This window comes from Lycorma delicatula, chromosome 1, assembly GCF_047948215.1.
Source record: "Lycorma delicatula isolate Av1 chromosome 1, ASM4794821v1, whole genome shotgun sequence".
Lineage (NCBI taxonomy): Eukaryota > Metazoa > Arthropoda > Insecta > Hemiptera > Fulgoridae > Lycorma > Lycorma delicatula.
The window spans coordinates 174,115,959-174,129,212 of NC_134455.1; the positions used below are offsets into that span (position 1 = coordinate 174,115,959).

The following is a 13,254-nucleotide window of genomic DNA, read 5'->3' on the forward strand; positions in this document are numbered from 1 at the left end:
TTATTTATAATTTGAATATTCGTATGTGTTGAGTAATATGCCGCCTTTGTTCAATACTGCGGTTATATTTAATTATTCTAAATATTTTATTATTCGCTGGTTCGTTCTAGTAAAGAAAAGCCTTTATTTCGTTTATAATATAATTTTTTTTTATTATAATCTTTGAACTTATAATTAATATATATAAAACATTATTGTATTAATTAATAATACATTCGTAATAAACACATAATGAGTCTTTGAAGGATGGAAAAATACTGGGTAACTAATAATAGAGCATTATACAAATTCATTTAATAAGAGTAACAAAACAAGTTAGAATTTATAAAGAGTAAAAGAAAAAGTGACAATTTTTATTTTTAGAAATAAAAAGTAGGAAATGAAATCTGAATCTAAACAATATGATGTGATATTTATAGTATCAGCTATCTTAATAATTTTAACTATCTTGCACTGTAAATTTTTGAAATCTATTTTTATTTTAATGATCCCTAATTTCCTTACGCTTTTGTTATAAAAAAAGTTATTATAAATATGTTGTTATAATGACTATTTAAAATTTAAAAATTCCTCGGTTTTACCACACGTAGCCCTAAGGGTTTTATATGAAAATATTATTTACGAAGATAGTAGGAGCATGTAAAATTGCCTGACCAGCAATCAAACCAAGAAACGTCTGAATTTAAGGGTAGACTACCGCTTTTAAATTCCATCATACACCAGTATCCTGAAAGAAATTAACACAAATTCTCTTAAACAACTATGCACTTATTTATGATTTTAAAGAACATCAAACGTTTCTCCAAAAGAAGCATTTTTTGTTGTTGTTTCATTTCATATCGGCCGAATAACTTAAGCGCAATCATATTTTTTTATTTATTTTTTTTATTATTTTTTTTTTGTTATAGATGAGTCTGAGAAATGCCATTTACGCACACCCTCATAAATGGCGGAGTGTCGTACTCGCACGAGTTCGGCTATATGTTATTAGGAGCTTATGTGTATCCGCACCCTACCGACTAAAACTCATATCTCACCTTTTCTCCTCATCCGGGTTCGGGCCTGCAGTTTAAGCATTGCGTGGGCCCAGGAGGAGACTTTAGGGTCCAGGGGTCCAAAGTTCCCATGCTTCATCGCCGTCGCCCATCAGCACAAGTGCAGACGCACGACGGTTACACAGAGGGCTGTCCTTCACCCCTTCACCTTCAATTTTTATTTTTAGTCACTTTCTTCGCGTGAGTCTCAGATCTTGTGTATGGAACTCCGATTCCTTGCTGGTGATCTTCAGTCCTCTTACTGTTCTGGATCCTGAATCAGGCTCTATCCCATTCTCTAGCTTCTCTCGCTTTAGTTTTCAGGATTCTAGTAGCTATGTGTACTTCCTTGTTCCATTCCGTTCTTCCTGTCAACATGTACGGAACTGTTTCTTCCGGAGAAAGTCAGCTTAGCCCGACATTTTGTCTTACCACATCCTACCGCTGGCATTGGTAGATGGTGTGCTCAACGGTATCCTCAAGATCGCAGTACCTGCATAGAGGAGACACTCTCCTGCCAAATCGATGCAGGTAGGCTTCAAATTCGCCATGTCCAGAAAGGAGCTGGGTTGTATAGAAACCTACCTCACCCAGTCCTCCCTGCACCCATACATCTATTCTTGGAATTAATTTACGCGTCCATACACCAGTAGGTGAGGTGTTCCAGGCCTCCTGCCACTCGGCCAGAAGTAAGTCCTTATCCTCGGTCTTAGTCATACCAAGATAAACCCGCCGGAGCATCAATGCACGCAGCCACACCGGGGAAATCCCGGAGATAACCTCAATAGCGTTTCGCGAAACCGTGAGGTATGCGGCTGCAACGTTCAAAGCAGCACGTCTTTGAAGTGGCAATCATAATTTAACTTTTTAGTTATTAATCTCTTTTTTTAGCGTACAATGAACTAGCTTGAATAGGGAACCGAGTAGATAAATAAATAACCATTTACAGCTTACTTTCAGAAACCTCGATTGCCAGCAGAAATAATAAAAATAATTTCAATGTCATAGATACACAAAATGTTGCATAAGTAAGTAAAAACTACCAAGTAAAATCTCTCTCCGTATTCTCTCTCCGAGAGTATTCTCTCTCCGTAAAGTAAAATCTCTCTCCGTATTCTCTCTCCGAGAGAGTATTCTCTCTCCGTAACATTATAAATTCTGAAAATTACAAGCATATACCAATCTAATTAATTGTATCCGTATAAAAGTTTAACCTATGAACGAAACTTCTGTAAACTTATCAAGACAAGACAACGACTTTTTGCTTAAAATAAAATTTAATGTTAGAATTGGCGTTGGCAGGAAATTATTGTTTTGTAATTACAAAAAAAAAATGTATATAGACATATTAATATATATTTCAACTGTAAGTAATTATTTTCACCCAAATTTATCCAATTTTCTCTTTATGAAAACAAAAAAAGATCTCAATATTTACTTAATGGTATGTTTTTCTGTGTTGAGAGCTTTTGCAGAGATCTATTATTTCATTTAAATGTACAAATATGAAATTATGTTTTTATAACATCGTTTTAAAAATCAAAGTAAAGAGGCATGTTAACACACAGTCTCTGATAAAAATGAAAATATACTCAATCTATTTTAGTCTGTGGCAGATAATAAAACAGATGTTTGTTGATGCCATAAATGTAATACATTTGTATATTTAAATTTGAATAATTTATTTTCTACTACTTTCTAAAGCAATCATCATATTGATAATACTTTACTTGTACGTTAATAAAATTTTTCTACATATAAAAAAGAATATATATATATATATATATATATAAAATTAAAAAAAAAATATATATATATATAAGTACTGTTATTAACAGAAAACATATATTATTTTTATTATTACAATATCTATTTTCTGTTTATAATAATGCTTGTTCTTAAACTGTTGCTGGAACCGATTTTTTTTATTTTTGTAATTCATTTCTATGTATATTTTTTACAATTTGGTTTTCCTCATTCAATTTTATACACTGCTGCTTTATTATAAATATTATAATAGATTTCTCATTAATTATTTCAGCTAATTTTTTATTTGTTTTGAAGCAACTTTCTAATTAATTAGTCTTTTATTTGGTCTCGTAATTATAAATTGATTTATTTCATGTTTATGCGTAAATTGACATATTCTAATTATATTAATTATGAGTGTGTTTTTTGTAAATAATTATATCCTCTTTTTAAGATGGAATTTTCTAAATTGGTAAACAATTAACAGAACATTCTACAATCTTGTCTTGTAAATTAATTTAAATTTGTTCTAGCTTCAGAGGACAGAAAACTTAATAATTTGAAGATCATATGCTAGTAACATTAAGCAGTATGATCTCGTTTTATAGAATTTTCAATTATAAGGGTAAATTGATATAATAACGCTTTTTCATTGACGTTAAATACATACTGTGGTTGATTCTAACGCAAATGAATTTAATTTGGTTAAAAATTAACAGTCTTAATGAGGAATTACTCTTTTCACTTTATAAAATCTAAACACAACTGAAAAGTACTGAAGTACTGAAAAGACTGAAACTTTTATTGAAATTGAGAAACCATTACCAATTTTTTTGTCCTTGAAAGACTGCCTAGCTTATTCTTACTTATATTAGACGGATCTTAATGAAATGCAACCTAACACCAGTACATATACATATTTTAACCGTTATACAACACTAACAAGAGTTGTTATACACCAAATGGTATTTTTTTTTAAATTTATAACCTATTACAATAATGGTAAGGTCTGTTAATATTAGATTTTGACTAATCAATGCAATAAAAATCATTTTTATAAATTATAATAAACGAGAGAGGATAGCTACCCATATTCAATTTTATATAATCAAGATATTTTTGAAAATTAATTTTTGTGGTATGAATTTTTATATGAATATGGATTACAATTTGCATTGTTCACGTAAGTAGAAAATAAACTGTGTAATCTTACAAGCTAATTATTCATTGCATGTTGCAACATTATTATACCTTCTAAAATTGAGTGTTAAATAACGAACAACAAATAATCCGTAAAGTAGCCGGCTCAAATAAAGATAACGAATACGACAGAATCTTTTATACTAACAGTATCGGTAATATTGTAGTCTGTATGATGCCTACGGCTTTTAGTATGATTCAAAAGATCTCTTTACCTAATAAATTTCATCAGTTTGTTTATGGGTTAAATTACATCAATCAGCTTACATACTGATATAGTTATATATTTATGAAATACAATTTTGAAATATAATAGTGCGTATCTACTGCCTTAAATATTATAGTTTTGTATTTTATTCTAGCTCATCTAATACTATGTTACTATAAAAGAAAATTAATTTGCTAGCTTTTGGGATTTTCCGTCAATCATTAAAAGTGGCATTATACTATATTTCCTTTACTGACATCGATATGCTTAAAAAAATAATTAAAAGTTCCTTTTTAATGAGGGATTGAGTAACATGATATATGAAAAGCTTCCGCTAATGTGAAACAGATTTATTTAGTTAGGACCCAAATTATTCGTTTCTTATTTGTAAAATTAGTGCACGGTAACCTTTGTACATTGTAGTTTTGTCAGGCAAGATTGTATTATTAATTAAAATTTAATAGCAGATAATATCCTGATCAGGAAACCTACGAACCGTCTGTTACAGTGTTAAATTCTATTCGAGCTATTGAAGTTATCCACAAAATAAAAAAAACATTTAATGTTTTTTCTCCAGACCTCATAAAAGAAATCTATGTGGTTAAACCTTTTTTCTTTAATTCCACTTTATTCTACACGTATACTATAACATTTACGAAACTGGTACAGTAAAATTATTATTATCATAATGATGATTTTTCGGCTAGTTAGGCCTGCCTAACATCTTAGGTCTTCTTTTACTTCCTCTAAATCCTTTTCTTCTTCATTGGACTTACCCTCCAGTTTGATTTCATTCAGCATTTTACTATCTCCTTTCCTCCCTCCAAAAATGTATACAACAATGCATTACATTCTTATCCATTACTAGATCGAGTTTTGGCCTCTCTTTTAAATGGGATTCAAAATTAATACCTAACATCCCTCACTTCTCACTCTTTCCCACCCGATCAGTTTTTTCCACAAGTAAATTTATCTCAAACTCTGAAAATTAGCCTTCATGATTATCTCCTTCGTTTTAATCAAGTACTTTACCCTGTGTTTCTATGCTGAAATATTTTAATTAGTTTGGTCCTTCGATATGTCACAAAATTTTGAAATAGATATGAATTTCTAAGGAGGCCTGTGCCTGGTACCTGAAGGTTAATAAATATAGGTTAAAAAAATAATTGTAGCAGTAAAGAATATATATATGTATTCTGTCTGAATAATGAGTATAATCTATAAGTGTGTAATATTTGAATTTATGATGTGAATAATGTGTTGTTGTGTTCCGAGTAATAATAAACCCGTAACGTTAGAAATTGTAGGTGGAATGAAAGCTCACTTCCCGAAGAGCACTAATTAATTAAACACAGATTTTCACGTTTATACATTTCAGTTTTGTCCTTATAATTGAGTAGAATCGTACACATTATATTGCTTCTAAGGTCATGATGCTTTAACAATGTTACATTACACTGACAATTATAAATTTTGCTGATTTCACTATGTAATAAATTCCAAATATCCGGCGTGTAGGACGAAATTATGTTTCGTTAATGTTAAGTGGACTGGAAATAAAACAAATACTGATTGGAATTAACAAATGTACGAGGGCAAGTCAAAAAGTAAAGTGAAATTCAAAGAATGAATATATCTATTTGAACTTAAATTAATGATATGTGCATTATTTCCCAACATAATCCGTAATTAGCTCTATGCACTTAGTCCATCTTTTAAGAGCTTTTGAATTCCTTCCTGGAAGAAAGTTTGCAGTCTGATGTGCAGAAACATTTTCAACGCTTCTATGGCCTCTTCATCAGATCGATAATGATTCCCTCGCAACTTTTCTTTTAATGGGCCAAAAATATGAAAATCGCTTAGGACTGTATGGTGAGAGATCCAGCAGCTCAAAACCGAGATTTTTATGGCAATGGACTGCTTTTTTGACCATATGAGGTCGAGCGTTATCTTGAAGAAATTCACACCTTTATAAAGTTTACCTTGTCTTTGGATTTGATGCTTTGCTTCAGTAAACCCAGTAGTTGTCATTGTTTACCGATTGATCTTTAGGTGTGAAGTAAACCAGAAGTGAATATTCCATATTACAGAATATCGCCATCACCTTTCCTGCAGACATCTTAGTTTTAAACTTTTTTTTGCAATGGGAGATGAAGGGTGTTTCTGCACTAAACTTTATCGCTTACTTTCGGATTCCAAGTGATGGACCGTATTTCATCAAAAATTATTATTCGCTTAAGAAATGAGTCTCCTTCATCTTCGTAACTTTCCAAAAGCTTCTGGGAAATTTTCAAACGATTCTCTTTGTGGATGCTGGTCAATCGACTTGAAACCCAATGAGCACAGGCTTTTAGAAAGTTTAAAGAATGATGGATGATTTAAAATGCTGATCCATGGCTTATATTCAACTCACTTGCAATGTCATCAACTATAATTCGTCGATTACCGAGAATCATTTGTTTAACCGCCCAAATATTGTCGTTAGTTTTTGAAGTGGAATCCTAAAATGTTTAAAACGGTCAATCCATTCGTAGATCTTACTTCCACTCAAACATCTATTTCCATATTGCTACTGCATTTGACGAATTATCTCAGCTGGTTTTACCCCGTCTGAACTGAGGAAACATATCGCTGCTCGAATTTCTTTCTTGGTGCAATCAGACAAAGGAGTATTCATTTTAAACAGATTTTTAAACATAATCACAAATAGCTAACAATGAAACAATACTTTCAATAGATATCTGATAGAGGTTACGAGTAAAAGCAGAACAATCATTGGTGCCATACGTGTGATTGGGAGGAAATCAAAGTTTCTCTTTTCTATTTGACTTACCCTCGTATATTAACATGATCATGATTTAATTAATTATGTTGAAAATAAGGAAAGACTAATATTTAACATCACATGTAGCCAGACAGCAGTACTGCCTGTACAACCTTGTTTCCAGGTATCTATGAGAGTAACTGTTTATTTTACACTGTCCATTACTTTTGTGAATGCCTGATTTTCTTTCCCGTTACTATTCTGTAGGGTTTACCTAAATATCTCCTTCATGGATTCATGGCAAATCCGTATATTTTGTGCTTTCTTGCTGTTTATAAAGTTAGTTGAAAGCAGATTTTCTCTACAAACTTTATATGACTTTTTGACTAGCTTTATATGAATTTATGATTTTACGACCTTTATATGACTAGATTTAAAGTTGTTTTCAAATCTAGACATCTTAATCATTGTTTGCTCTTAAATAAGCTAGCTATTTTATAATGAAAAAATTAAGGTACTGATATTTATGCATTTATTTTCCATAGTGGTTTGATTGGGCAAGAATTATTTTTTGATGAAAAAATGTTATCTCCTGAATTTAAGTTTTAAAATGCAAAAATCGGTTAGTAGGATCTTTAACTCCTACATAAAATTTCGAAAAAAAAAAAAACAATAGATTAATTTTTCTTGTTATTTTAGAGTAAAATATGAAAGAAATTAAGTAATTTCATTAATAAAATATAGCACAATTTAAATGTTCAATAAATTGTTTTCCAATTATGAAAAATGTATCATTTAACTCTCAAGTAAAGTACACTTTAAGTAGTTGAATCTTAGAAAAAATATTTTAATTTACCAATAGCTGCCGAAATAGATTTACAAAACATATCATAAAACAATTTGAAAACAAAACATATTACATAATTGCATATCATTCTATATTTAGAGAGGATATCCATTTGTATTAATGAGTAAACTGATATACGTTTTTTTTAAATCCATATTTATTAATTATTGAAGAATACAATAAAGTTTTTGTATCAAAAATCTGTAATTTTTTTACCGCTACATTATCGAAATAACCCGCGTTCTAACGGTGTTTATGAAATAGTTGCATAACTGATACTTGTTTCCTAGTAAAATTCTTCTTTTCGGAAAATCTTAAGTAACAATTTTATTAATATCTACCAAATACTACTCAGAACTTCAATGCAAATGAGATAATAATAATAAGACAAACACAAATTAATAAAGATAATTTATATGTTTATTTCTTAAAAAAGAATTTTGTTATTATTGTTCTAATGATAATCTTTCAAAAACCTAAACCAGACACGAATTACAAACTTATAAATTTTGAACATCAATAGCGCTATAGACGCTATTCTCAAATTGTTAAAGCGTATAAAATTACGTTCTTGTTAATCTTTGTGGCCGCATTTTAAAGAATACGTATTGATCGAGTATTCTTGGAAAACGAATTAAAACTTAATTAATAAACTTATTACAAATAATCGTAATCGATGCTATCTATAAAAACACAAAGTATGTTTTGTATAAAAAAAATTTAGTAGCTTTCGAATCAAAACGAAGAATTCCTACAATTTTAAAAGCGATTCCTTCAAAAATTCTATATAGGAAAATATATAGTAATATCATCACCAAATAACCTGTAATTGACCTTTCTTTTGTACTGCTTCATGGTAATAGATAATACTATTACTACACAACCAATGCAATTTATAAATAATATTCAACTAACGATGCATTCTGTAAGTCTTTTACAAAAAAAAAAAATAAATAAATAAACGTACCATACGTCCATAATCTTTGGAATTTGATTTTTGATGACCAGAATCATCGCTAGAGTTGGCGAGGAAGTTCCTATAATCTTCTTAGACCCCATATTGGACTTTTACATTCTAAGCCCCCGTTTAATTAACAAAAAGTGAAATATCCTGGAATTCAAATGTTACTTGTAAAAATGTGTTCATCAATCTCAATCCTAATATAAAATAGTCACTCTGATTAAAAGGCTCAGACCTTGTACTTTCCTCTAAGTAAGTAAGTTTTTATTACCAAGCCTTTTTATCCTTTCTAATGCTTTCAGCACAATTAACAAAAAATTGAATTGTTTGATATTTGAACTACTTTATTTTTTAAATGGATTTTACTTAAAAAACAACTAAAGTATGAACAACTAAAGCCTTTTATCCTCAATGGCTTCCATCCTGTATCTTAGATAACTGAAAGTTTATAATATTCAAAGTTTATTTAAAATATAAATTGTTTTTCAAGGAAAAATCTCATTTATGTTAATGATATTATGAAAATATGAAGATGATAGCTCCTTCTAGAGTTTTCACGTGTTTTTTAAGCCCCTTTTTCCTATTACTTTTTTAGGGTAGGTGGAATTTTTATCGCAGGATGAACTTTCTGATCTCAAGATGCCATCACTTTATATTAGAAGGAATTAATCATGAAAAGTATTTATAATGTATTAAAGAGGTAAGATTTTAGTTTGTTTGTCCCTGATGATTTCACGAACTGTGAGTCGACTTGGAAAAATTATCTAACGTTTTTAAAGGAATATTCCTTTCCAAGAAATACTGGGTAGTAATTTCATAACTCCCTTCTATTTTAAGTTCTTTGACGCCTCATTGTAATAATTATTGTTAAAAATAAGTAGAAAATAAGAAATTGTGAAAAGGAGAAGACTGACAATCACCGGTATACGAACAGGTTTTTAAGGGAGTGGAAAATCTCTTACCTGTAACCTTTCTAGTGTAGGATTATTACAAACAGAAATTGAAATATTTAGAAATTTTAACATAATTTTTTTACAAAAAATGAGTTCAACTTAAATAAAAACCTAAATAAAACTTAAACAGTACTTAAGAGGTTAATATTAAGACAAAGTAGTGTCTTATCAATATTTCTTTCTTCAGCTTGATTTCAGTAATTATCAGACGATTCCTTTTAACATTATTTTATTTATCTCCTGTACTACTACTACTACTGTATTGACTTAGTTATTCTTCCGCTAATTTACTTTGACATTACAAGAAGGAATTTAGATAAAAACAAAACATTTAGTTTAAAAAGTTTTTTTTTTGAGTTGTTTTAAAAATCTTAAACCATTATGTATTATTTCTATTTGGGTCTATATTGTAATTTTTAGACTTATCGAATATAAGCGGTAATAATGCTATATCTAAATATAACAAGGAATTTTAAAAGAAACATTTTTTTAACAGGAAATACTAAGAGAAAATAATGGTAATCACTAAACTTTATAAACTATATCACTAGCCATCATTGAATATAAATAATACTATTATTTTTATTGTCGTCGTTGTTTTTGTTGTTGTTATTGTTATTATTACTTTATTTTATAAGCATATTTTATTTTTTGTTACTTACTCCGTTATTATATTTTTTAACAAAACTTAAGCCTGAAATATTAAGGATTACATCAACTTTCTCTCTTCTAATCCGTGCATTGTATGTGGAGTGAATAATTGTACGATATGAGTGTTATAATGATGTGCGTTGCACACTATGTTGTATATACAAGTATGTATTCATGGCAGTATAAAAACCGTACCCTTTGTGCGTACCTCTGCCTGTATTTTGTGAGTCTGTGTAAATGTTATGCGTACTAATAGAGATACACTATACATTTACGTTTGTGTTTCATACTACCTAGCCAATAGTAAGTAAAACAAAATCATGAAAATGCAGTTGCATTTTATCTTGGAGAGAAATATTAACTCAATATATTCATCATATTTTTGTAGTGTTAAAATTTTTGTGACATAATTATAAAAAAACCCAATTTTTTATACAATTTTCTTTAAATTATTAAAAAATTAAAATAAAGTAAACATAAAGAGAACATTTTGACGATAAGCAAAGTCAGTTCTGATTTACAAACAAAAAAAAAAAAGATTTGCTTATTTAGATTTATTTAAATTTTTATTTTGCAAATGAAATTTTATATATATTTACTTCTACAAAGTTAAAATAAATTTAATTTCTTTCAAAAAAATTCCACTCAGCAAAATATTTAATTGACTTAATTAATTAATAGTTATTAATTAACGAAGAGTAAAATATCAAAGTAAAACTTTTATTGATGAGGGTATAACGTTGAAAAAGTAGTTCAATCGCGAATACATACAAAAGTTGGAAATGATGCTGACAAATTGATCTCTATTTAACTGTTTTTCCAAATAAATAAAAATCTAAAATTTAACATATTTTTTATTAAGGGTATTTTGGAAAAGAAAAGAAAAGTTTTTTAACAGAAACTTATGAATTAAAAAGGGATGGTGAGATGAGAAAAGCAAGAAACTTGAATAGTCCATTTAGATATTACTATAAAAAAAAATTTTTCCTACTACTTTAAAATAAGCATTAAAGGGACTTCTTCCTCGCTTTCCTTTAAAAGGGTGAAAAAAAAAGGCACACCGATCTCTTAAAATCATAGTACCTGGCTCTAGATACGATAAAACTTGAAATTTGTTAAGAACATTTAAATCAACAATATGCGAACTGGGATTTATTGTTTGTTTAAAAATTTCTTCTAGAAGACATATAGAGCATTTAACTTTCATTCGCTAAATCACTGTATATCTCATTATGTGCTGTAAGAGAAAGTGAAATTAAACACAGATAATAAATCAAAATTCTATCAAAACATAATCTGCGTTTATGTTTTATTCCTCCTTCAAAAAGGTGAAAGTGATTTTTTTTCTATGTTCAGTGCTGTTTACTTTTCTTAGCTTCATTCTTTTATTACATGTTGACGGGTTTCGGAACCACTTCACTATCAAAATTTATTCTACTGGTACTTTTAAATTTCTGTTAAATTTATATAGAGTTAAGTCTACGCCCCTCCCTAAGGCGAGATAAGGCATGACGTCAAATAAATGGAGAAACGTTGACCAAACGCTATATAAAAATTAACAGAAATTTAAAAGCACCAGAACTATAAGTTTTGACAATGGACTGGTTTCAATTGCATCAACAAGTGATAAAAAATAAAGCTAAAAAATAAACAGTACTCAACATAGAAACTATGCAGTAATCTTAAGAGAAAAGATAATAGTTAATATTATTTTAATAACAACAATTTTAACAGGGAGAAAGTGATTTGAAGTTGGATTTAATAGTTCTCGCACAACTTGCAATTCTAATGCGTTAAACGTTGTAATTGAGGTTTGGAAGAAACTTCAAAAATTCGGATAAAAAATTAAGACTTCCCTTAAAATAACTTTTATGCAAATCTTTTGAAAACATATTTCTGATTTTCCTTTAAACCAAATAAATATGTCCCTTGTTTCTAAATCATGAATATGTATTTCCAAAGTCAAGGAAAGATTTAACATATATTACATAAGACAATACACTACTACCAGATAGACATTTATGAACAGAAGTATCCCGCTGTAGATGATATGCAAGAACAAAATTAAAAGTTCGGTTTTTGCAACACAAGTGAAGTTAAAATTTTGAACTAACTGATTACAGAAATTATTTGTTAATTTGCTTTCACAGAATAGTTTTTTTAAGTCAAAGTGCCAATCATCACTGTAAAGAGAGTTTAAGATTTCATAATTTACCAATGCCTAAAACGAGAACGTCAGGTGGTCGTGTAATTTTTAAGAATTAAACTTGTTTGGTTTGTATTAAAACTTTCGATAAGATTAGTTAATATTTTATTTTACATTATTTCATTATATGCATTCTCTTTTGTAGTTGAAGAAAATAATGTTTAATTAAGGTTGCAGAGATTACTCAAAATATGACTGAAAAAAGAACACAAAATAAAGAAAATATTTTCTAAATTTAGTAATAAAAAATAACGCAAATTTTATAAAATTATATTTTTTTGTGATTGAAATAAATCTGTTTTTGGTATTAAAATAAAGATGATGTCCACTAATTCTTTATGTGATAATTGAAATCTGGTGGCTTCTTATTAATGGCGAGGCTTCTCCGGTGAATTATGCCGCTAGACTGTAGAACTACTTTAATGTTGATACTTCACTCGATTATCGTTGATAAAATTGGCTGAGATCTTCAGACAACCGACGAAAAAACCACAAATATAAACTCTTTGGCATAAGCGATCAGGCAGCTCAATAGTTGCAAATCATCCTATTTTTTAAGGTGAAAGTTTATTTCAGAGTTACGCGTATTTTAATTCTGGTTCAATGGTAAGTTTATTTTTTTTTAATAAAACCTCTATTTAGCCAATTTATTAGAATGACTGAGGGAAGCGACATATACTT

General features: G+C 29.1%; 1 protein-coding gene across 2 annotated transcripts in view; it reads right to left on the reverse strand.

Annotated features, from left to right (window-relative positions):
* Nucleotides 1-599: 599 nt before the first annotated feature.
* Nucleotides 600-13,254, reverse strand: part of LOC142325557 (uncharacterized) — a 387,407-nt gene continuing 374,752 nt past the window's right edge. For both annotated transcript variants that reach the window (XM_075367460.1, XM_075367450.1), the window contains exon 9: nucleotides 600-727. In XM_075367460.1, the coding sequence (XP_075223575.1) occupies nucleotides 615-727 (113 nt within the window). In that variant the 3' untranslated portion in view covers nucleotides 600-614. The remainder of the gene's footprint in view (nucleotides 728-13,254) is intronic.